This window comes from Motacilla alba, chromosome Z (assembly GCF_015832195.1).
Source record: "Motacilla alba alba isolate MOTALB_02 chromosome Z, Motacilla_alba_V1.0_pri, whole genome shotgun sequence".
Lineage (NCBI taxonomy): Eukaryota > Metazoa > Chordata > Aves > Passeriformes > Motacillidae > Motacilla > Motacilla alba.
The window spans coordinates 62,069,873-62,094,689 of NC_052046.1; the positions used below are offsets into that span (position 1 = coordinate 62,069,873).

Consider the following 24,817-nt stretch of genomic DNA (forward strand, 5'->3'; position numbering starts at 1 on the left):
GGGTATAACTTCAATAATCCCATGAACACACTCAATCACTGCTGGGAAAGCCCATAATACTTGAATTTTTAGACACATTTGGAAATCAAATAATATTGAATTTTCAGAGCATGAATAGGAGAAAAGCATGCAAATATAATCTTTGTCCCTGTTATCTTTCCTTTTAGTGGGATCAAACAGTACTAGTTTTCCTGATTAAGATAAATCATCGCTACAGAGGGTTGATGTGAATTTCTTCCTATCAACTTCTCATCCATTCTTAGAGTGCCTGATAATTAAGAAGCAGATGCTACAGTATTTGGCAATGCACACCATCTCAAATAAAACAATATGGTTATTTATACTACTGAAAAGTCAGTTCTTATCTTCAATCTCTGACTGAAATCAACATAATTTAGGATTACTTATAACAGCAAACATCTCCTCTCTGATAAGTAAGATGAAATGGATTTTTATTTTATTTAGTTTTATGTTGCTTACTTTCGGTTCACAATCAGCCACTCACGGATGTAAGTCTGAACACAGTCTTTGACGTGTGAGTCCAGTTCAACCCTGTGGAAAAAGCAAGATATTTCAGCTCCTAAGTCATACTTTCAGGACGAACAAATTTATCTAAACATGCTAGTCAGATAAAGGCCTCTCTGTTAGTCCTCTCCCGTGTATTTATTTTACTGCTAAACTATTGTTTGAGGTTTAAAAAAAGTCCTCTGTACTGCATTAATTCCCTTATGCAGGTTTTTGGTACTCTGTTGATAAATGTACAAACATACATTTAACAGAGGTAACCACTTGCCACACTATTTATTTATAAGAGTGACATTGCTATAAAAGACATAAAATTAAATAAATTATACAACATAACCAACCTTATGATTTTCAAAACTTGATAACAAGTCTCAAGATAGAGAAATATTTTTAGAGGCCTCAGCTCCTGGACTCTTGCAAATACCTAGTTTTTCTGTATGTGTAATTTTCTCTTCTCGCAGAAACAAAGAAAATCTTAAAAAGGGATTCTCTTTAGAACGTAAAGTTTAGAACTTGAAGCTTAAAAAGCTTTAAATCAGATAGCATAATAAAACTTTAAGTTCTAAGAATATGTTATAATTTCATTTTCTCTTTTTCAAATAAGTCTCCTTTAATGAAGGGGGTTGTCAGTGCTCCTTGATAGCCTGGATACTATTTGGAACTACAGGTCTTTCAGCCAAAGACAATTTCCCATGAACTTCACATCATGACGCTGTGGCATAATTCTCCTATGCCTATTCTAACATTTTTAATGACCTGTTCCAAAATAATTTGTAGCATTCTCCAATCCAAGTGAGTAAAAGAGTATGTAGGATACTCATTCAATACAGGAATAGGTGAAAGGTATGATAATTTTTAGCACTTTCCACACAGAACTCCTAAGAGATTTGCAACTGGCTATCGAGGCTGGCTAACAGCTTGTTTGGGTTTGTGTGTGCACGGTGGGACAGAGTCTGAATTGATGATGATGAGCTGATGTCGGGCTGTCGAGCGCCCCTGCCTCTGGTGGTTCCTGCCTCTGGGTCAGGTGGGAGGTGTGTTTGCTGGCAGGCAGCACATTAACCCAGTTTGGTCGGTGGTATCTGTTTCCTGCTCTCTGCACAAGAGACATCAAAGACTGCACTGCCTGCAGGCCCATCCTTGGTGAATGCCCCTGCTGTGCTCTCATCCTCCCTAATCACGATTTTCTATAAAAATACTAAAATCAATGAGATCAATATGAATGGCTAAGAGGTAAGCTGCTGTGTAAAAAAAATGTGCTGAAAGCACATTTGTTGGTATTGACTATTTAAGCTTTGTCACAGACTCCTTATAGAGCACTTAATAACTTTGTGGTGCAAATCAGGCTTAAAACTGATTGTACAGCATGAGCCTGCATGGTCTTCTACTGGAAAACCAAATAGGTAACTGCTGTTTTAAACATCAGGCATGGTGGGAAGTAACCTTGGAAATAGGTAAGAAATGGCCTTATTTTAGATGTAATTTCAAAAGTTGAATAATTATTTCAATATTTTTATCCATTGTTGAAATAAAAGGTTACTTCAAGTAAAAAAATCCCATTCATTGTCTCCCACATCCATTCTCTTTCTCAAATCCACAGAAAAAACCAAGAATACTTTGTAAATATTGTGACTTTTCTATGAGTAACTTCAAGTGAAAATCACGTGTTGTGCAAATATTAGAAGCTGTGTGATTCGTAGAGTTCTCAGGTAACCTAGCATGGCATCTCATCTGTACATCTGTCTTTGTTGTCCTGAACTTCTTCAGAGAAGCACTGGGCCAAGAAGAAACTTGCAGACTGAAACCTTGCTTAGAGAGAGGATTCTCAACTAGTCTACAGCTGGCAAAAATCACACAAACTGTGTTTCCTGCTTAGCCTTGTTGTATTCAGTGTGTCAGGCAGAAAACACTGAACAAATACTGCTGTTATATAGGGCTCTAGTTTGAACAGCTGACTGGTAAAAAGTAGAGCAGCATGCAGCAACTTTTTCAGGAACAGAGGGGGATGCAGGTCTACCCTGTGAGCCAAGACAACATAAACGAAGCCTGTTTGTCCCTCAGCGTGGCAGTTCAGCATAGCACTGAATATAGCCTGTGCTGTTCATTTCCTGGATACACTGTAAGGAGCCAGCCCCCATCCCAAACACACTGTATAGTTAGCCATCTCTGCTGATGTAGCAGTCTGGGGCTAAATAGTGCAGACTTCACATTATCTCACCGGTACTGCTTGCAAAACTCAACAGGTCTTTGGAGTTCTACTTAAAGGTACCATTTACAGTGAAACAGTCCCTGAAGAGTACTTTGTATACGATGCACATCAGAAAACTCCCCAATGAATTTTCTCATTCCGAAAAATTCGTTTGTTCATAGCATGCCTGTTTTTCAAATCAGCTTAAATATTTGCAGGACCATTGAGCACCAGTGTCACCACAAGCTACCTATGCAAGCTGTTTAAAACAGGGTAATTATTTCATCAACATCAGCATAAAACCACATGTGACTTCTACACTAGAAATTAACACTCAGTCCCTTTCCCAAACCTTGTGAAATATGGACCATTCCTCCCATTTAAGCAAGACAGGTACTGAGAAAGAGATTCTTAGTGATCTGATCAATGCCATGTAACACACAGCTGGCAAAAAAACCAAAAAACTCAATATTGTGTTTGTTACATGATCAGAATAAACTTTTATCTCTGGCATCACAGCGGCAAAAAGTATTTTTCATACCATCCTCCTGCCCTTCTTTACTCTTCTTCCTGTCAATGCCTACCTCGCTTGTGCCTCTACCAGGGAAGTTGTGTAAACACTTGCATAATTTGAAGTGTGCAAACAAGCCTAACAGAGCCAGCGGCAAAGTCAAACATGTGAAGTTCAGGAACTGTGTAATGGCTGGATGGGTGGCAGAGTGATGTTGGATCAACATCCTCAAAACTATTTTTAACTATTCAAAATTAACTTTAATTCTTTTTGCAGCATTTTGGAGGGAGAGAAACTTTCCTTACCCATCTTCTGGCATAGAGGGTTGCAAAGTCCTGCACTCTTTGGGTGTAAAGACAACATCCAGATCATCTTCAGGAAAGTCTCCAAGTTCTTGTGCTAGATCTAAGTCCAGGTTGTTCAGCTGCGTCATCAGGAAGCCTTCAAAATCTACTGGGTCTACTGCATCGTAAAAGGAAGGCTAATGAGAAATAAAGAAGCATTTATTTTTAGCAACAGAAGGTTCTTCTTCATAGTGTAATTTAGGCTTATTTATTTAACTATTGTAATTGTCCCATTCTTTATTACACATCAGAAACAAACATCTAACCTTCTAACCTAGAAACAAGGATATAAGGGAGATGACCAAAACGGCAGTGACACGCAATGCCAATGGGCAGGAGACAGCAGACAAAACACACTACGAATAACAAGACCAAGTCTTGGAAGTTACTCCAAGTTACAGAGCTAAGGACCGCAGTAAGCACTGTAGCTGCTGCCATCATGAAGATGCACTCATTTGAGGTACTGTGCCTGAAAAACACTAATACAAATGCTCTGTGCTTTCAACTGCAAACAAAATTGAGGACAATATATACTCAAAATCAGAAAAAATATTATTTTCAATCTCTGAATTAACATTCAGAGATTGGGTGTCGTATTATTTGTGTTCTTAATTTATTGTATTTTTCAAGGGTTTGTACAGTACTTTTGCAAAAGATTACATGGAACTACTAAAGTTATTACTGCAAGCCTTAGATATTCCCCATTTCTACAGCACACTGCATTGTACCTTGATAGACAGCGGTTGTATCTCATTACATTTAATTAATTAAACAGAAGGTCCACTCAGAACAAAGTTAAACAAGTGCAAGCTGTATGACTCATGCATGCCATTAAACTGTCTGTTTTTTACCTGTTTAGTTCAAAAACAGAGGCAGAAACTCGTATTTGATTTGATACCTAGAGATGTTCTACATACAAATAAATGTGACTTCACGTATTAAAAGTATATGTATAGACAAAACTGAAAATTATTTTACTTGCTATGTAACAAATAAAAATACCCTGTATATCTTTAGGAAATACAATATTTGTCCAATTGAGTACAGAGACTAGAATCTCTTATCATTGATTTTCTTGACAAGTAAAAAGTAGATCTAAAAACTATAGCTTTAGAAAAATCTATAGTTTGTTTTCTTTGTGTTCCAGAACACAAGATGACAATTCATCACTGTAAAAGTGAAGAAAATTAGTTGCAGCACTAGAATAGTAGCACTGGAATAATTTATTTACTGGAGGAAGATTCTAGCAAAAACCATCTAACAAATCCTCCTTTCTGTAAAGGGCAAGGATTGCATTGCACTGATTAGCCCAGATACCTTTCACAAGACTGTTTTCTGAAGCTGCCAGCAAAAAATATGTCTGTGGTGCTGTTGATGCGCTGTGGGAAAAAGAAGGCTTCCAATGCCCCTGGTATCAACACGCCTTTGTATTCCATGTTATTCTGCCTGTTGTCTCATCCAATATGTTCTTAAGCTATCCTCCTTATACTCCAATGTAAAAATCTGTGTGTCAAAATCAGCAAGTCTTCCCTCCTTAATACTGAGACCTGCTCCTGCAAGGCTTTCATGGAAGTCGACAGGAATTTCACCAGAGCATGAAGTGACACCAGTGACACCATCCAGAACATTAGGAATTTTAGCTCAATGGGACAATGAGAAATGTCTCAATTTATGAAACACGCATAGAGACTCAACAATGGCAAAGCTCCAGTAACTTTGAACTAAAATGGCTCTGAACTTAATATGCCACATCAGCCACAGTAGAAAAGAAAATGTGTTAAAAACAATTAATAGTAAATGCAAGCTTTGCAACCATTTTAGTGTTCTGGACATATAGTTGAAAAAGTTTTTCAGATTAAAAAACCCCAGAAATATCTTGCAGCAAGCATATTTGGAAGAAATGTACTGGAAACATACAGAAGAAGCAAACCAATTTAAACTTCTGAAAAAAAAACAAACCCAGATGTGGTAAATACTCCTGCAAATATTTTAGTAGAGACCTTTGAACCCAACCAAGTACCACCCCTTACTTCAGGTTCCCCTTTTAAAGGGAAACTATATTGGTTTCTGCATAAACACAGTCTCAGAGCTCACTCCTCTCCCTGTACATTTAAGGCATCCACTGCATTACCAAAATTTCTCTGGGAAAAGTCTTTCCCTGTCTTTGCTCTTTTTAACCAAAAAGAAGACTTAACATTACCAGCAAGTCCATCAAATTATGAGGCAGTCAGCCAAAGAAAAATACTCTGCTGGCTTTTAGTTTAAGAACTATCTCTGGTTTGCACCCAGTGTAGTGCTGAACATGCTGGATCAATAGTTATGAGTAAATGGTAAACCTTATTTACTGTTGTTTTTTTATTAATGATTGGCATAATATGATTGAAGGTCATTTACTGTACTCTCAGTGGGTAAAACATAGCATATTAATGTATAGATATATAAATAGGTCTATATAGAGATTTTTAGATCTAAATATATAAAAGCATTTAATAAATAAATAATATGTAATAATTATAAATATATATAACATATATTTCTATCTAATAAAAAAAGCAATTCACAGAAGATTAAAACATAGCTTAAAGTATACAACTTTTCAACTACTTCTTTTCAGTTGCTGAAGATACAATGTTTTGCATGCAAAATAGTTTTGCTTAATACAATCTAATTTTTGATTAACCATTGCACTTCCTTTCAGAAGTCCATACTTTTCCATTCCGTCAGGTTAAATCCATTGCATTTCATTGTATCCTCTTTTTCTAGTTCAAGTGTTAATAATAACATTTAATTACTAGAAATATGCGCTTTTGACTATTGTAAATTAGACACAAATGTAAAAAAAGGTAGTGTAAAAAGTAAATGCAAGTGGAGCGAAATTATCTCCCTGACAACTGGTGCAGCTTTTCAAAGGAAACACAGAAAATGGCTTAAATTAAAACCAGCACTTCTTTTCATGTATCATAAAAACGTGCAAAACATTTTCCAAAAGAAAATGCCAGAAACCATTAATGCAAACATACCTTCTTAAGGATGATGAATTAGAGGCATGCAGATTGTGACAGCACACACAAAATGGCAGCCACGGCGTAATACTTGGTAAATTAAATGCTACCAAGTTTTTTGGTAGCACAAGCAGTTGTCTGCGTGCAGAAGAAGGGGCCTGGCCTCGTCAGGCTGAGTAACCACAAGGAACAAGTTAAAGATCACAGTGCCTCAGATTAAGGAAGTGAGTAGTGGCGGGAGGCCCTGACACAGGAAACAACCACTTGCATCTAGATTTTCACAATCACTGGTGCACAAAGACTCTTCCTGCTTCTACTTATCAGACCTCACAAAAAGAATCAGAAATTAAAAGGATAGGAACCAAAATCATGATCAGTTTCTTTTATGGCATAGTATGTTTGCAGAATACTCATCCTCCTGAAAGGCAATAAAAAGATCTGGCATTTTTTCCCTTTGTCATAAGGGCACTGTCATATGATCTGACTTCTTTAGAGGGTGATTACACGTGGAAGGCTGAAGATGATTTGGAGACATGTAACAGTTGACTTGATTATGTCTATGTCAATTGGGACATGCTTCAGCATTTCTCACTTAACATGCACATTGTACAGCACTGAAAAACAGTCATCACCTTGCCCCTGCTGCTGGCTCTGGAAACTGTATTAAATTGAGCTTTTTGAGCCTATACCTTTCTGGGGTTTTTTCTCTATTTATTCATTGATCTGTGCTGGTTTTGGCATGGATACAGTTGATTTTTCTTCATAGTAAATATTATGGGGCTATGTTTTGGATTGGTGCTGGAAATAGTGTTGATAATAAAATTTGTTTTCATTAATGCTGAGCAATGCTTACAAGGAGCCAAGGCCTTTTCTGCTCCTCATACCGCCCCACCAGCAAAGAGACAGGATGCAAAGAAGCTGAGAGAGGACACAGCCAGGACAGGTGACCCCAGCTGACCACAGGATATTTCAGACCATATGGAATCATGCTCAGTATATGAAACTGGGGGAAGAAGGACTGCCACTCAAAGCATTTACTTGAAGAAGTTGTTGAATGTTTCCATCAGGGAAAGAATGTGATATACTCCAACACTTACTAATTAGCTTTGATTCATAGTAATATGTAGAGAGACTGTCTGTCTATTCGAGGCTCCAAGGAACATTCTCATATTTCTCAAAGGCATAATTTCCTCAGCTCACCAGAGAGTATTTTTAACAGTTTCAGGTAGAAGCCAGTGAAACCCAGGACAACTTAGAAGATCATTTAATTTACCCTAAAACAATTAAGCAATGTACATGCCAAAAATGTGTAAAGAGAATAAACCCAGAACTTACCAGATGAAATGTAGAAAAGCCAGGAGTACTTAAGCTTCGTTGACTGAACTGTGCAAATCCTGGTTGAACAGTAAATTGCTTTCTTATTTCTGCAGAGGAGTGCCTTTAATTAAGCAGAGAAAAATCCTTATAATTACAATTATCCCTTTACAAATTCCAAATGCCAGCATTTAGCCCATTTAGTCTCCAGTCTTGGTGTTTAGAAATATATTTTTATAATGGTCTAGATACTCTTGGTTTGTAGTTGATGCAAATCTTATAAAACATTTGCAGTCCTATATAACTAAGATTCTGTCACTCTTCCAACAGATTTTTATCATTATTTTGCAGCCCTCACAACTAGAAAATGCTATGCGAGAAAGAAAAACCTTGGCCTGAAGTGAAGTGTGACTGCAACCTTCATAGAAATACTTGCAAATTCACTTCTGCAAAGCAAAAATGCATCAATGAAGCAGAGAAAGAACAATGAACATCACATAAGCAAATATTTTAATTGATCAAGGGATAAAACTGAGACCACTCACTAAACAGTGTAAGCCCAGACTTACGCTACTAATGCAATTTGTTGTAAAAAGCCCAAGGCAAACCAAAGAAGGAATTAAAAAATCTGCATACTGTATCAGCTAAACATTTAAGGAAAAAACTTAGTAAGTGCTAAGTAACTGATTGCTATGGAAGTCGAGAGACCCCAGAAATTACTTCTTCAGAAATTCCAGGGTGATAATGCACACACTCTGAAAATATAGCAGAGTAGTATGGTGATTTTTCATGGAAAATAATTAATATTTAGTATGATTTAGAATAATCAGTTTAAGAATAATCAGCCATGAAATAGTAACAAAACACCAACACTATATTTCACCATAAGGATTCAGGACAAGACTTTTAAAACAAGATGCAGTTAAGCAGATTCCAAGTAAAAATAATAGCTTGTAACCCACCAGGGCAGTCAAATGGGAAAAAGGAAAACACAGAGGTAAGAAGACATTCCCTTCCACATGAGACTCTTTCAACTTCAGCAAGCATTAATAGGCATCTTAGAATTAACAAATGCCACAGGACAGTTTTGCCTGCACTTTTTCTCCTTTGTGGCCTCTGGATTCCTATGACTACTGTACCTATTCTGTTACACTTACAACAGCTTTTTTGAGCATGATGAAACCCTGAATTTCACTTACTGGGTTTCTGTTCATATGAAGTCACAGGCACCTGACAGAAGGTATTCAAAGTATTGGAGGTATTAAGCCTGATTTAGAAAATAAAAGTTGCGTAAATGAGAGTAGTTGTTTTTAGGTCAAAAGGCCATGACACATGTGAGTGTAACGCTGCTCCAGTCTGAAGTCAGCAACAATCACAGACAGAACAAAGCCAGAATTGTACAGAAAGTGAAGAGATCCATTTAGAAGAGGATTTCCTACTCATCAGTGATATTCCAAACCTCAAAACCAATACCTTTTAAAGGTTATTCAAGCAAGAAGCCATGTAGGGAAAGTGATGAAGTCTCTGCATTCCCTACATTATCTTTGACCTGTTTTAGAAAGAAAAACTATCACTGATGGGGTATCAGGGACAGACAAAGGTGATACTGAGACTCCATCATCAGAAGGCATGAAAAAGCACTTTTTTATTAGAAATCTACTGTTCTTATAGAAACAATGGTGAACCTAAGACCTGATTGGCCTTTAGGAATCTTCTCTCACACTGTTGGTGAACTATGAATAGCACACTCTGAAGAAACATATCTATAAACAACAGTTACAGAAAGAGAGATAATAATTGTTTTAATTCTTTCTTGGTGCTTTCTCACAGCTTCTCACAGCTTCCCAGGAAAATCCTGGAACAGCTATGCCTCTCTCTGTTCAGAGGATCTGTGATTAACACAAAAGCTTCTTGTATATCAGGGTTATTGTTACTAAATTTCCCACAACAAATAATCTCTGATAAGGAATGCATGTACAAAACTTAAATTACTCAAATTTTTTATTTTACTTCAAACAGAATCAGTTTCTACCCTATGCAAAAGTATCTGGTACTGATGGAAATAGTAGAGGTAGCAGCAGAGGTAGACTGTTGCAGTCTAGCAAAAGTTGCTGCAGTAAACAATGATATAACACATCTTTAAATTACATCCAATATGGGGTTACCATATGGTTCAAAGAGGAAATTATATGAATTTTCAGTACAAGAGGAAGCACGCATATGTATGAAGGGCCAAATTTGCTGTCTGGTAGAAGCCTGGGCAAATGTAGCTAACTGAGAGCAAATACAGCTCTCAAGAACACTGTCATCAATTAGTTCCAGTATCTCACCAATTGAACAAACTTGCAAACTAAATCAGTCCAATGGATGACAAACCTTGAAATCTGTAATGGCGACTTTTAGATAAGAATAGTTCATTTGACTGACTTCACAGTTTTGCAATGACTAAAGGAAGAAAGTACAGTAAGAATAAGAGAAGACAGCAAAATTTGAAGCAACTCAGAAATTATTGCCTAGATTTGCTAGGATTAGACAAAGGAAAGTCCCAATTGCTAAAAGAACCAAAAGCACAAGTTAATCACACCAACATGGAGGAAAGGTGGGTGTAACAGTCAGGGATCTGCATGGAAACTTTTGAAAACTTGAGAACTAAGGTGGAAACAGAGGTTCTACTAGATGGCTCTTTGATAATACCAGAATGGCTGTTGTCTGTGACATGCCTGTTTCCTGATCAAAGAGCTGCCTTGGGCACTATTGGTGTACCCTCAGGAAAATGGTAGTTCACAGTCATTTAGTGCAGGTCATGTCTTAGCTTTCATGGAGGCTGCAGTCCCTCTATGCCTGGCTATACTTTTGCCTTCCTTGTCTGTACAGCAGAGTCTTTCTTCGAAGGCACGGGTCGGAGGAGGGACTTTTCCATCTTTTGGGGTCACCACAATCCGGGGGTGAAACCCCACAGATTTGGTGAAGACTTTTCCACAAAGGTCACTGCTGAATTCAGTTTGTCAACATGCATGTGGAAAGATAGTGTAAACCTCTACAAAGATGGCAGATGACAACATACTAAGGATTTTCTGGGTTTTAGGTCCTTGGCTGAACCACAGTGTCAGAGCAAAATAACATAAATTGGAACTAATTTTTCCACTCTGTGATGTCTTGGGCCCTGAATGATGATGACATACAGTCATACAATCTGGTGCAATTCTTGAAAAAGCTGGAACTCAGCAGACTTCCTGATCTACCCAGACAGGACTGGAGGGTAGCCAAATAAAAAAACCAACCAAAACAAAACCCAAACCCTAAACTGGTGCTTCTCAATCTCAATTTCAGGAGTGTCTGTCCCACAGGTAGCTATAAACCTCCAGTAATTGCTAGCAAACAGCTGAGACATAATCTGTATTTCACAAATACTCTCCAATGCAAAGCATTCAGTTTGCATAATATATTAACAGTGTAACCAAAGTAACAGACTACACCTGGAGGTTCTTAAAATTAAATTAATCTTGGAGATCAAATTCTGGAATGTTTCTCAGGACAGAGCTCATTGAAGGATTGTAAACTTGGAGATTTGGATTATTAGTTGGGCCCAGATGAGGGCCTAGGAAAGGAGGAAAAGGGAGATAAACCAGCCATTTATTTTCTTCTTCTAACACATGTGAAATCTATGGCCGAACATTGCTGGTTCTATAATTAAAATTATATTAATTGTATGCTTATAATGCATAAAGCAGGTTTTGCAGTTTCACTGTAAATTCTGCTCAATGACACATCTTTGAAATATTTAATTTAAAAGCAGGCACAATGGGTATTTTTTAGTATGTACATAATATGAAAATTTAAACAGAGAAAAACAATTTAAAGATAAAAGTGAAAGAGAACAGGTTTAAAGATCACCTATTAACTGAAAATCAGAAACTTCCCAAGAAAAAAACCTAATTTTAAAAGTATGCTTCACATGCCTCCTGGATGAAGTTCTCCAAAGTTACTTAGTATTAGAGGGGAGGCAGAAAGGGTAATCCTTAACCTTACAATCCCTTCCAGCAGACTGAAGTTGCCTTCTGCGAGAGCTGTATACACAATTAGACAGCAAGGAAATATGAAAATAAATAAATAAATAGAAAGTACAAGAATTATCCCCTAAGACAGACTCATTCACACTTAAATGTACACGAATGGCAGAATCATTAAAAAAAATTTTAAAAAAAAAGAAAAAAATAAAAAAAAAAAAAAAACTTTTACGTAACAGGTAAAATATTCAGTCTTGGGTACCCTGAAGAGTAATCCCTTTCATCTGACATTGACAAAGAAAATTTACAGCTAGTTTTTGTTCTTTTCTGAACCGAAGATGAAACTTCTCTAGTTGCAACTGAAAACAAGCAACTAAAAAGCTCTAGAAGAGAAAAATGTAACAGTTACCTACCGCTCTCTTTCACTCCCACACGCAAAGACACACAAAGTTTTGGGCAATGATCCAGATCTTTAACTAGCAAATATGGGAATCTCACTTAGATCTCCTGTTCTTACTGCCAGTGGCACTGCCTGTTTTTCTTCTAAGTTTCTAATTAGTCCTTAAGGCACCAGAGCTCCACTTTGTTAGTCACTGTTTACAGCAGTGGTCGATCTGAACTGCTGCTCCTTCCTTGTTGGCTCAGGTAGGCTGTACGCCCTCTGGCACACACCCACTTGGGGTCTACCACATTAAGACTCTATATCAGCTAAAGCAATAATGATCCTATTCAAGATGGTTGAAATTTAACAACAATCTTCCTACAAGGGATGGTGTAGAAAGAAAGAAAAAAATCTAGGAGAGGAGACTGTAAACTTCATTATGCTGTCAGCTTGTTACAAAGTAAAATGGGCAAGAGCTCAATTTTTTTATTTCTTTCCCAGATCATGTATGATATTTATTCAGTTAAAATTTTTCTCTGCCTTTCTGTTTTGCTGCTTTTCCCTTGGGAAGAGACATGAGCACTGATAAAAATAACTTTCTAATCCTGGCCATGCAAAATCATGATTTGCTCCTGATGAACAATATTTCTATGCAGTTTTAATCACTGCATGAATAATAGGAATAGCTATGAAATAACATTTGAGTAGACAATGTGTATACATTGTTGACTGGCTGGCTCTTGCAATGAAAGTGGTTTCAGGTGTGAGATTTTACGTGATAGTTTAGTGGTACCTCCTGGAAAACAGAAAGTATAAATCAATGTCATCTGCCATCCTATTATAGACTTAGACTGGTTGTGAGAGTTCATACATGCAATAGATAATTTGTAATTAATATCTCATTCGATGCTAATTAATGATGCTAACAGAAGATAAATGCGTGTGTAAACACCAGAATTCTTTTGTTGTCCCCATCGCCTTAATATCCACCAGTACACAGCAATATGGACACAAAGCTTTCATTCTGAATGGATTAACCTCAGTTTATCTAAGGACAATTTTATGTGTTTGGCTCAGAAGCCTCTCTGCTTGAAAAGCACTAAAGCCCCTACAGCCTCCAGAAGACACACAGGTCTATATTACCTTGCAAAACTGTAGTTAGGGCATAGCTTTATTCCTTTTTCTTTTTCTTTTTCTTTTTTTTTTTTTTTTTGCTAAACTTTTTAGAAGTCTTCCAAAAGCTTACATTCTTTACAATAAGAATGATAATGGCAATTTCAAGGCCAGTAATGATTGTAATGATTGTATGAGCCACCCTCTCCTTATACCAATTCATAACAAAGTGATTATGAAATAAGTGCAAAGACTTATATTCCAGCTAATATGTATTATTTGAGTATCTAAAAGACTTCACTAAGAAAATGCTACTGTAACACTGATAATATTGTAAATCCTGTACCAAGTTTAATAGTCCTTGTGCTTTGTTTTCACTTTTTTACTAAAAACAATTATTAATACTTAGTGAAAAATGTCAGATAGTAACAACAATAATAAATAATATTAAAATAAAGACTGTGTACATCTTATTCAAGGGAAGATTTTCTTTTTGCCCCTATAGGGTGATTTTTATTTTCTTTATCAAGGTCAAAGTTTATATTTTTATCAACCAGCAAAAAATGTCACTGTCAACTTCAAATAAATTCATAATAGATTCATAAAAGGGTCTTTCATACTGAGTACAGGAAAGGCCAGAGGAGGAAATAAGGCAAACTGGAAAATAATTTGTGGTAATATTTTGGCCCCTCATTTCCTAAGAACACAGATTTGTGGAACTTCAGTGTGACTTTTCTGATACAGAAAAAACATGAGGGTTTTTTCCCAGTCACTTTTTAGAGCAACATTTTTTTCTTTACTGCTAAGTTGAGCTAAAAAAAAAGTAGGATCGTTTACTAAAATGCCTAAAAAAAAAAAATTGGCCCACTTTCAAGCACATGAAGAGGTGCTGCTATTTCTAGAACAGGGAATTTTGATTCGACTTCAGCAGGAGGCAAAGCACTATCTAAGATATGTTTGAAAGCTGGATCTTTCGCTCACACTCTTAAAAATAAGAGTGTTCACAGAATTTGGCATATATTAAAAGCTATTGTTAAAATTAATATATTTTTGTATCTGCTGGTTGTCTTTACATGTACAAATTTAATTATTACACACTTATAAACATATGTGGATTGTGCAAGACATTTTATATCATAAATTACAACTGAAATATCTGGAAAATTTCAAGCTGGAGAAATATTACATTTTACTCAATGTTCTAAACATGAAATCTTGATACTATTATCTTTGTAAGGCTCAGATCATGTAACAACTGAAATAATACATGCTTTTATCTAACTCAGTTTGCTTGACTTCAGGGAAAAGTAATATTATTGAGTCCAGGTTGCTGAGTCCTTTATAAAAGATCTCCATTATTACCAAGGCTCAGGAAACTGTGAATCATCATGTGCAAATATAATTCTACAAAACTCATGAGGAAAGGTATTAGGGACTTATTGTGTGAACTTGGTCCAAGAGCTGGTTAGGCCTGGGCCTATTTTTCTGTAACTGCATTTACGATGGCAAACTCTTAGTGTAATTGTGTTATCAGATAAGCACATACACAGACCACCCTTTTTTCCCACTGCTACAGACAATGGTAAAGTCTGGTATGGGTTCCTCAAATCAAATTTAAAAGATAGTCAAGTCAGAAAGGAAAAAAGGACAACCATATAGAGTTGTGCTCATTAACTGTAATTTTTAATGACCATAAACCCTGAAAATGGTAGAAGGTATAAAATACAAAACAAAATATTTCTTTCTTGCTGGTTTTCACTTCATGTTTGAAAATGACAACTGTTTGGAACAATGAATAAGAAATATTCACACACAGGACTTGGTGGACATAAAAATGTTTCTTATTTGCATCTACATTTTCCTTTGGTAAGCTTAGGATTTCCTTGACTATATATATATACAAAAAAAAGGACCTCATCATAAATTCTGGGCTAGGCTTCACCATGCATGTATATGTCTGAAGTCTTGAGGGACATAAGATCTTAAAAAATTATGTTAAAATGCTTTCCTGAGCTTTTCTGCTCAGAGCTTGAAGGCTCTTTCAAGCTCAGCAGTCATCTCCCAGAGAAAAAGCAAAAATCCCATTACTCTAATCATGTAACAGGGATTATTGCACCTGAGTTCAGTGATTGCATGGATATGTAAGTGCTGTATAATACTACGCTTAAACAACCATAACAGAAAATAGACGGCTATATTTTAAACCCTATTTGAGTATCAAGTCTGCAGTTAGAGAACTTCCTAGCTGTCAATAACATCTGTCTCAACTGTAACAACAGTATTCTGCTTGCATGACAGACTGTTCTCTAAAGACACGGTTTCTACAGCTGCCTACCAGCTGATAAAGTGTACACTTGTCTCACTTGTATTATGGAGCCTATCTTTCCTGCACTTGTAATTTTTCACAGAGATATGGCTGGGCGCGCCTGTGTTTGTCATCAACCTCCTACTTAAGTGGCTACTATCACCTTCATTGTGTGGCGGGCAGATGACTCCAGAAAGGGTAATCAATAAAAACCAAAAGTAAGTCACTATGAATAACCAAAGGCACCAGTACCGTCTAAAAAGTAGTTATGAGGACATTTCCTTGCTATTTCTTCTCTACTTCCTAAAAGTTACATATATTTTAGGCATGAAATGTTGCAATTTTTGCAGAGTATGCCAGAGGAAAGGGCTTTTAGTCTTTGTGACGGACACTACACTACCAAATGTAGTAAAGACATCATCCTGAATAATCTTACCTTTGAAAAATGAGGAGGACATGGAAAGAGCAACTGGTGTTATCCACCTAAATTTCTGTATGGTGTCCCACAATTTTCTTACTCTAAATTGGAGAGACGTGTATTTAATGGATGAAGTCTTACCTGGAGAAGGAACTAGCTTGATAGCTTTCTTGCTTGAGCTCCAGTGAATGGGCAATGTCCAGAGAACAGAAATAAGTAGTAAGAGCTGTTCCTCAAGAGTAAGTGGGGGGAGCAATTCTATTTAATAACTTCATTAATGATATACATGGTGGGACTGAGTGCACCATCAAGCTGAGCACTTCACTTGATCCACTTGATGGAAGGGATCTGTCCAGAGGGAAGGGACCCTGACAGATTTGAGAAGTGGTCTCATAAGAACCTGATGAAGTTCAAAAAGGCCAAGTGCAAGACATTGAACACGTTCAAGGCAACCACCAAGACCTGTACAGATAGAGAGATGAGTGAATTGAGAACAGTTGTCCAGAGAAGGAATTGAGGGCACTGATGAATGAAAAGCTGGACATGACCCAGCAATGTGTGCTTAAGGCCTGGAAAGCCAAACGTGTCCTGGGCTGCATCCAAAGCAGCGTGGCCAGCAGGGTGAGGAAGAGGAATTTGCCCCTCTGCTCTGCTCTGGTGAGACACTACCTGCAGTGCTGCATCAGCTCTGGGGCCCTGTGGGGTTTCACCCCTGGATTGGGATGACCCCAAAAGATGGAAAAGTCCCTCCTCCAACTCGTGCCTTCGAAGAAAGACTCAGTAGTCTTCTGTTGTCTGTTCTCAAGGTTGTTTATTGTTGGTTATCTAAAAGATTCTTCTCCTGAACTGCTGTGGCCCGTTCAGCAGCTCAGATAAAGGCACTCTGCCCTCCTAGGGGGCTGGTGCCATCTTTTATATCATATATTACGTACTATATGTTTATGCTTTTTTTTCCAATACCTACTATCTATATTGAATGGTGACTTTCTACTCTAAACCAATCTGTGAGTGCCAACATCACTAAAGACATGGAGGTTAGGAAGGAGAAAGAAAGAGGACAGGGCACACTCAAGTCCCTCCATCTTAGATCCCCTGACCCCCATGTACAAAACTTGGACCCCTGCGTACAAGGCTTAAAAGCCCCCTGTACAGCACTCAAAAATCCTACCCTTCACTTCGTGACTATCTCTACTATGCTATCTAAACTTGTGTGTCTGTGGCTTGTAATTCTTCATACAGAGTTAGTAACTTGCTCCATGGGCTAAGATCAAAACCCCACGTGTGTCTTTGGCTGCATGCCAGGGTCTCAGAGCCCCCCTGCCAGCGGCTCTGGCCATCCAGGGCACCCAGAGGGATGTTCTGGGTTCTGACAGGGCCCCAGCACAGGAAGGAAACAGACCCCTTGGACTGAGTTCCGAGGAGACCTGAAACAGGAGATCTCTCCTGTGAAGATGGAAGCCTGGAGAAGTTGGATTTGTTCAGCCTGGAGAAGAAAAGGCATTGGGAAGACTCAATATCTCCCTTCCAGTACCTAAAGGGGACCTGCAGGAACTATGGGGAGGGACTTTTAAAAAGAGTCTGTAGTGACAGGACAAGGGAGAAAGTGAATCCTCTCACTTTAAAGTGACGGAGGAAAGGTTAGGCTAGATATTAAGAAGAAATTTTTAACTGTGAAGGTGGTGACACATTGGAACAGTTTGTCTGGAGAAGGTGGGGATGCCCCATTGCTGGAAATGTTCTAGGCCAGGTTTGCTGGGGCTCTGAAGAGCCTGATTTGGTGAAAGATGTCTCTGCCAGTAACAGGGGGTTTGGAACTACATGATCATTGTAGGTCCCTTCCAATGCAAACTTTTTTAGGGATCAAAGGTGCAAACCTGATTTGTGTACCCCGTGCGCGTGAACTCCATGTAACTGCCCCAAGTATTTAAAAGAATAATCTCATTTATTTTTGAGGAAGTCTTAGAAAAATGCTCATTTACTATAAATTGTTATCTTACATTGCTGTACCTAACATATGAAACACATTAATCTTAATTTTTTCTCTTAAATCTATTACATGTAATATTCTGTGTACCAAATACAAAATGACTACCATTTCACACATGTATGCATGTATACACTAGATTTCTGTATTTACTACATAAACCTATTGTACGTACAAAAGACTAAGATCCTCTCTGGCACTTCTTTTATATATTTAGAGTTTGAAAAGAAAAAATAATGAAAATAAATAGCTTAGTGTATACAATAGAGTCTGGTCAATGTTTTAAATAATTAACATCTTATTATATCTATATAACAAGGGTTTTATTGAAATTCAATCCAAAGATGACAGCCTCAGCCCCATGAAGGGGTTACAGTGAACAGCAATCTACTATCAGAGTAGATATAGGAAATCAAGACAATTTTTGCACTGTACTTGACTCTTCCACAACAGCCTTTGTCATTTAGAGTAAACTCTTGTGAATCTTCAGACCTGACACTCTGTGCAATATATGATTTAAGCTGACCGTTTTATTTCAGGTAAAAAAAATTTAAAAATTCATCATTGATGTAAAATGGAATTCCTGGTACAATTGGAGAATTTCATATGAGTATGACTTTTAATGTAAACTTTTAAAAATTGAAATCTTTAGCTGTTTCCTTTAATATTGGTATCAAATGTTTCTTTTTATATTGGTAGTGTGAGTTTGTTATTCTTTAATATAAATCTATGCACGTAAACTCATCCTTAAGTACACATCTTAAAACTAGAACAGGAAAAGCTAAGTTTGTTGCATAACTGAGCAATTTCAGGGACAAGGAAATGAAATTACAGAAATCAATGTTGAAAATTTCTTACGTAATACTTGTGAAATTCAGACAACAGCTGTCTGTAGAGGCAGTTGAGGAGTATGCTTATTGAAAGGGTTTTTAATTGCAAGAGACACACGACTGAAAGTTAAGTGATATGTTAGGGACCTGTATTACTGTTCTTGATAACGTTCTGTTTTGTAATTTGTGTGTTGAAATGTTTTGAATGTAGAGCATTGGTGACCAGTGCACCAGCTAGGTGCTTGAAGCACAATTTTCTTCACTTGAAGTCAAAAAAATTACTACTGCAAGACCTATGTGAAAGATAAGACAGTAAATTATAGTAGCTAAACAAAAATAATAAAAAACAGAATATCTCTTCAGTTAATGTTGTGATTATCCTAACACACTGTCATGACAAACTGATTAAAATTCAGTTTTTCTGGTCTCTCAAACCTACACTGCCCAGCTGGTACATATTAGAGACCACATCTCTAGCAATGGTGAGTTGTTTTCTCCTTAGTGGTTTACAAAATTATTTTTTAACTTCATTAATTCCTGGGTATAAATACTGTGGAAAGTAGACACACATTGCACAATCCAGATGTCTTCTGATTACTATAAACTCAGCAAGGATGATCTGGCTTTTTGTGTCCCATGCTGATTTCTAGCCGCCTGACTTGAGGGACACTAAAACTTTGTTCCTTCACTTCTACATAGGAAATGAACATAATTATTCATAAAACCTATCCTATTAAAGCAGAAGGAACTACTTACATACATGCATTAAAAACATATGTGCAAGTCTTTGCAGGATTAAAAAAGGCAGGAAGCAACAGGTTGGGGCAACAGACACCAGATGGGTGGAAGGAAGAATAAAGTGATAGGAAAACATGGTTACGTGGGCAGGTTGCATACAAGAGTTTGAAGGCATTTGAAGACCTGTTTTTAAAGTTTGCCCTAGCTTTAAACAAATGTGTTGCTTGTCATGTAATAGCTGTTCCTGAAACATCTGCAACTCCAGTGCTCATGAACTTGCACTAAATTTAAATCATAATGAGACCACTAAGACATTTCGTATCATGTTATTGCTGATTTTTTACAGAACAGAGTTCATATGTTGGTCAGATATCTGTCACGGCTCACCAAACACATCAGGGTACACCTTATGTTAGTAGCAGTGAGCTGGCTGAAGTTTAGGCAGAACAGAGCCTAAAATTCTGCTGGTCCTCATAAAAAACAGCATATAGCTTACATAAATCACTGGCAAGAGACAGAGTGAACAAAAAAGGGCAGAGTTTTGCATGTAAATTTGTAGTGAATGCAGAGTAATTATAGAGGCAATATACTAACTCCTGAAAATGTTGCCTCGTTAGTAATGTTCAACTTTCAATACAAGTTGCATTTTGAAGTCATGAACTCTGAAAAGAAACAAACAAAATTTTACAGCTGTAAATTAGCCTTTTGTGTACAGTCAAGAAACCTAATGCACTAACCTATTATTTCTCTGATTTTAAAAATTACTTTAAAAACATCCAAACTACCACATTAAAAATGCTTCTTGCAAAGATTCATCACTCTTCTGTCAGCAGTACAAACTGCATTGGAGGCATGTAAAAATGTCTTGCTGTTTTTGAAGAAAGGAAAACAAAATATCCTTGTAAAAAAATCTACTATACTGATAAAAGAGAATAAAGTGTAAATGTAAAAGAGAATATCCATGCTCACAAAATAAAAGGGCACACTCTTAAATTGAAATCATATTCCAAATATTTTTATAATATATTTCAACTTTTAACTTGCTATGAAATACTACTTCACCATTGATTCGAAAGAAAAAGAAAATTTTAAAAATTTTAACAGTAATTTAATTTCACAACAGTTCTTACTAGCAAAACTTTTGTGAACCTTGTTATGACTCTACTACTTTGTAAGGCTTTAGTCATAGAGATGAACAGTGACCATCACTAAAGCTAGGGAAAGCTGCCAAAAAGCTGACCTTAAAATAGGAAGAAAGAAAATAACTCCAACTCTGTAAACATCAGCTAGTTATGATTTCTTTTCAAGCAAGTCTCCAAATGATCAGGAATTGTGGCCTGATCCTCTCATGAGCTGCTCATCTGATGGCTTCTAAATATGGTGCCTCATTCTTGTGAATATTCCACCATAAATTTAAAATAAATTCCCAAAGGATACAGAAAGGTATGCTGATGCATATTCTGCCATGAGAAACGGCACATCACAGAGGAGCTAATTTTATCCTCCCTGACTGCAAACCCCATGTCTTCCAACAAGTTGCTGAGGAGGCGGAGTTTCTCTGCATACTTTTCTCTCTGGCACAGAGACTTATCCTCAGTTTATATTACCATTATGCTATTTGTTCTTTTATGTGTCAGCAAACTCAGGTACCTGCTACTTACATCAACACCCTGGAAAGAGTTTTTGTCTCAGATGACAAGACTCTTGAAAAGTTTTTTTCCTTTAACCTAACAATATGAAAATAATTGTCTTGGTTTCTTACTGCCACAACAGAGCACAGACAAACTAAGAGTCAGCACTTCCCTGGGAAAAGACACCAAAGTCTATCAGACAGCAAGTTTAGTCTCAAGAATAGGGTGTTCCAACAGCCGAACTCTAATTTATTTGGTTTAGGGAGGGAATGTGGGAGGTAGATGTATTTTCAGTCATCAGGAGACTTTTCCTTCTCATAGACGAAAGAATTTAAAAAAACTCCCAGGGATGTATGTCATCGCAGTATTGATGCCCTACATAAATTCCTCATTTGTCAGTAGTGCTAATTTAGAGGGACCAGGTAATTTTGCCACTTCTTGGGAAGGGGAACCCCCATTGGCAGCGAGCAGCCCCTCCAAAGGACTCGGGACTTCTTCGGACAGAACAGATGGGGAACGAACTCCCGGGGTGAGACTGGACGTCACCTTCCTGACAGAGGACACAGACCCACAGCCGGCTTTGTCTGAGTACCTTTCATCAGAGCAAATCTTATAGCAGAAGCGCAGCCCGGGTCCACAGCTCCCGCAGGAGCAGCGGGAGGCGCGGAGCGGTGCCCGTCCAAGGCCGGCTAGCCCGGCTATCTGGAGCTGTCAGACGGCTCTCCGCCCCGGGGGTCTCCAGAGGAGGAGCCGTCCCGCCCTGCTCTCGCCGCCCGCCCCCTTGTCTTGGCCAGTTTGAGACGGGCGAGGGGTAGTTGCCGGGTACGAGGAAAGCCGCTTACCTGTTGATTTTCAGGGCGAACGCCCTCCTGTCTGCGGCAGGTAACGTCGCCATACGGGCGAGCAGCCGTGAACGTCGGCTGCCGACGAGGACCGAGACTGGCTGTACGCACGAAGGGCGGATTTATTTCATTTATTTGTTTTTTCTTAATTGCGTGCTCCGGGCTAAAAACCCGACGATCCACTGACAGTTCTGGGTGGCAACTTCCGCATTTTACCTTCCTCACTGAAATTGGCCGGAGTGGGAGGGATCTGCCCTAGTGCACCGCAGACAGCTCACCCTGCCCCGTGTTCCCCACCGCCAGCAGCGTCCAGCCCGGCGTCCCGGGCGTCCTGCGCCTTCCCGCCGGCTTCCACCAGCTGTCCGCCTCGGCCAGGGCGCCCATAGGCACTGGGGGGGAGCAGGAATTCCCCTCCCTGTTTTACAGAGGCTAACCTGGAGCCCCCCGGGAGCATTTTGGAGGGAAGCAGCGGGGAAGGCAAACGCTTGGGCACTGACAGGAGCGGAAGGCATCGCGTACATCTATCTGCACACGCATAGTTGCGGGAATCCAGGCGCATCCCTCGCGACCCGTTTTCTTTTGGAAACTGCAGTGCGAGTGTCAAACACCTCCGTCTCCGCCCCACCACACCCCACACACATATGCACACCCGCCGGGGGTCAAGCGCTGCTCTGCGGGGGCGGGCGAGGAGGCAGCGGGCACCGCTGGCCACCGCCGTGGCCGCGCTGGCCCCGGGCACCGAGCATCCAGCTCCTCCTGCCAGACGGAGCAGGCGGGGCCGCCGGGCCGGGCCAGGTAGGATCGGGCGGAGCAGGCTGGAGTAAGGCTGCTCGGAGCGGGGCAGAACCGCGCCCACTGCCCCACAGGGATCAGAGATAGCCAGGGACCCTCCCGGCCACACTAGCGCACGGATGGAGCTGTTTGGGCAAGTAGGGACAGCAAGCTGTAAATACATGTCAACTCTTTACGTGGGACAATACTTTGTCGGTACACCTGTGCACTCAGGATCTGTGTTTCTCTTACATCTAAACAGTGTGTGTAAGAAAAACTCATAGGTACCAACACACAACCCGCTCAACTTGGCACAAAACTTGCTGTTCTATTCGCCAGTACTTACTGCTCAGCTTTCTAAAAAGACCACTTTTATTAAGTATTTTGTGGTTATATTACAAAATTATGTTTCCTGACTGGTATTTTTCTTTCTGCCTTGATGTAGTTTTCACTGCTTCTGCAGATAAGGAGAACTCACCCTTCATTTGAAAGGGGAAACAAAAGCCAAACATGGTTTCTACAGATGAATTTTGAGGTAGTAGAGGCAGTTCAGTTTTAGATTGTCTTGTTTTTTTAAATCTATGCTTTGATGGCAACAACATTAGGATTCACTCATTGAAGGCAGTCATAGCTTATCTTGCCATTCCCAGTAACCTGGAGGGAATCTGGAGGAAAACAGTGTGATATAAGGCATGGAACAGATTGTCAAACAGTGAGGGCCTAAAATTGTTCTACTAACAATTATCTTTTTCTCTGTAGGATTCACCATTCTTTAGAGTACTGTTAAATATGTATGATTTCAAATATGAATCTTAATCTCCACGTTAACCTCTGGCTAAGGGCCCCTAGGGAAATGGAGAAATGCCAAAGGAGTTTAAAAAAAGGAAAACGGGCGTAAATAAAAATTCAAAAATTGAAACAAATATGGGTATGTTTTTGGAAAAAAAAAAAAACAAACACAAAAACCACAAGGATCTACAGCAGAACAAGACCTGAAATAGTTCAGAGAAACTTATGAGTGAAAGTATTAAAATCTACTCTTAATAGGATGTTGTTACCTGACAAATATTTGCCTTGGGAAGAATAAATTGGACATTTTATTGCTTGGAACTTACCCACCACACCCATCCTGTCTTTACCTCACCAAGATAAAGCTAAAGCCACTTACCTACATGTAACTTGAACTTAAATATCACTTAGTTACAAATTACTGATATGTAGCTGTAGCTCAACTTGTATTGGTGACAAGAAAAACTTTTGAATGCCATAGATAGTGGGTCTGGCACAACACTACCTCATTGAAGCTACAAAAAAGAGTCCAGGCTTCACTTTAATAGCTCATGTGGCATGAAGTAGGGACCTTCCTTGATTGTTAAATCCTGCTATGGAAATAGAGCTAGCACAAATGCAGCACAAATGAACAATGTACCAATGAGCACAAATCCAGTTATTAATGATACAACCATTTATTTTGCAGCTTCATATATTCTTGGTAAGCATGGACAAAAGGATTGCTCTAAAATATTTTGCCATATGCAGGAAAAAAAATCCTGAGGAGATGCACAAAATTAAAGTTTCCAAAACTTTACAGTTTTGGCTAGTATGTATATATATTGAAAGAGGGGGTGCTGACATGGTTTAACCCCAGCTGGCAACCATGTCTCACACTCTGATCCAGTGGGATAGGGAAGAGGGAATCGGAAGAATAAAAGTGAGAAAACTCGTGGGTCTAGACAAAGCCAGTTTAATAGAGAAAACAAAGGCTGCACACACAAACAAAGCAAAATAAGGAATTCAGTCACTGTTTCCCACAGGCAGGTGGCTGTTCAGCCATCTCCAGGAAAGCAGGGCTCCAGCATGGCTAAATGTGACTTTGGAAGGCGAATGTTGTCAGTCTGAAAGGCCCCCCTTC

General features: G+C 38.6%; 1 protein-coding gene across 5 annotated transcripts in view; it reads right to left on the minus strand.

Annotated features, from left to right (window-relative positions):
• The window catches only part of DOCK8 (dedicator of cytokinesis 8), an 84,167-nt gene extending 61,815 nt beyond the window's left edge, over window positions 1-22,352 (minus strand). The window contains exons 1-5 of one of the 5 annotated variants that reach the window (XM_038124072.1): window positions 12,305-12,683; window positions 7,906-8,008; window positions 6,589-6,742; window positions 3,530-3,686; window positions 481-552 (exon numbers count right to left, since the gene is read on the minus strand). In XM_038124072.1, the coding sequence (XP_037980000.1) occupies window positions 481-552; window positions 3,530-3,657 (200 nt within the window). In that variant the 5' untranslated portion in view covers window positions 3,658-3,686; window positions 6,589-6,742; window positions 7,906-8,008; window positions 12,305-12,683. Of the gene's footprint in view, window positions 1-480; window positions 553-3,529; window positions 3,706-6,588; window positions 6,743-7,905; window positions 8,009-12,304; window positions 12,684-22,134 lie in introns of those variants that run through there. The other 4 variants (XM_038124071.1, XM_038124070.1, XM_038124073.1 and 1 more) reach the window with 4 other exon arrangements.
• Window positions 22,353-24,817: the final 2,465 nt, after the last annotated feature.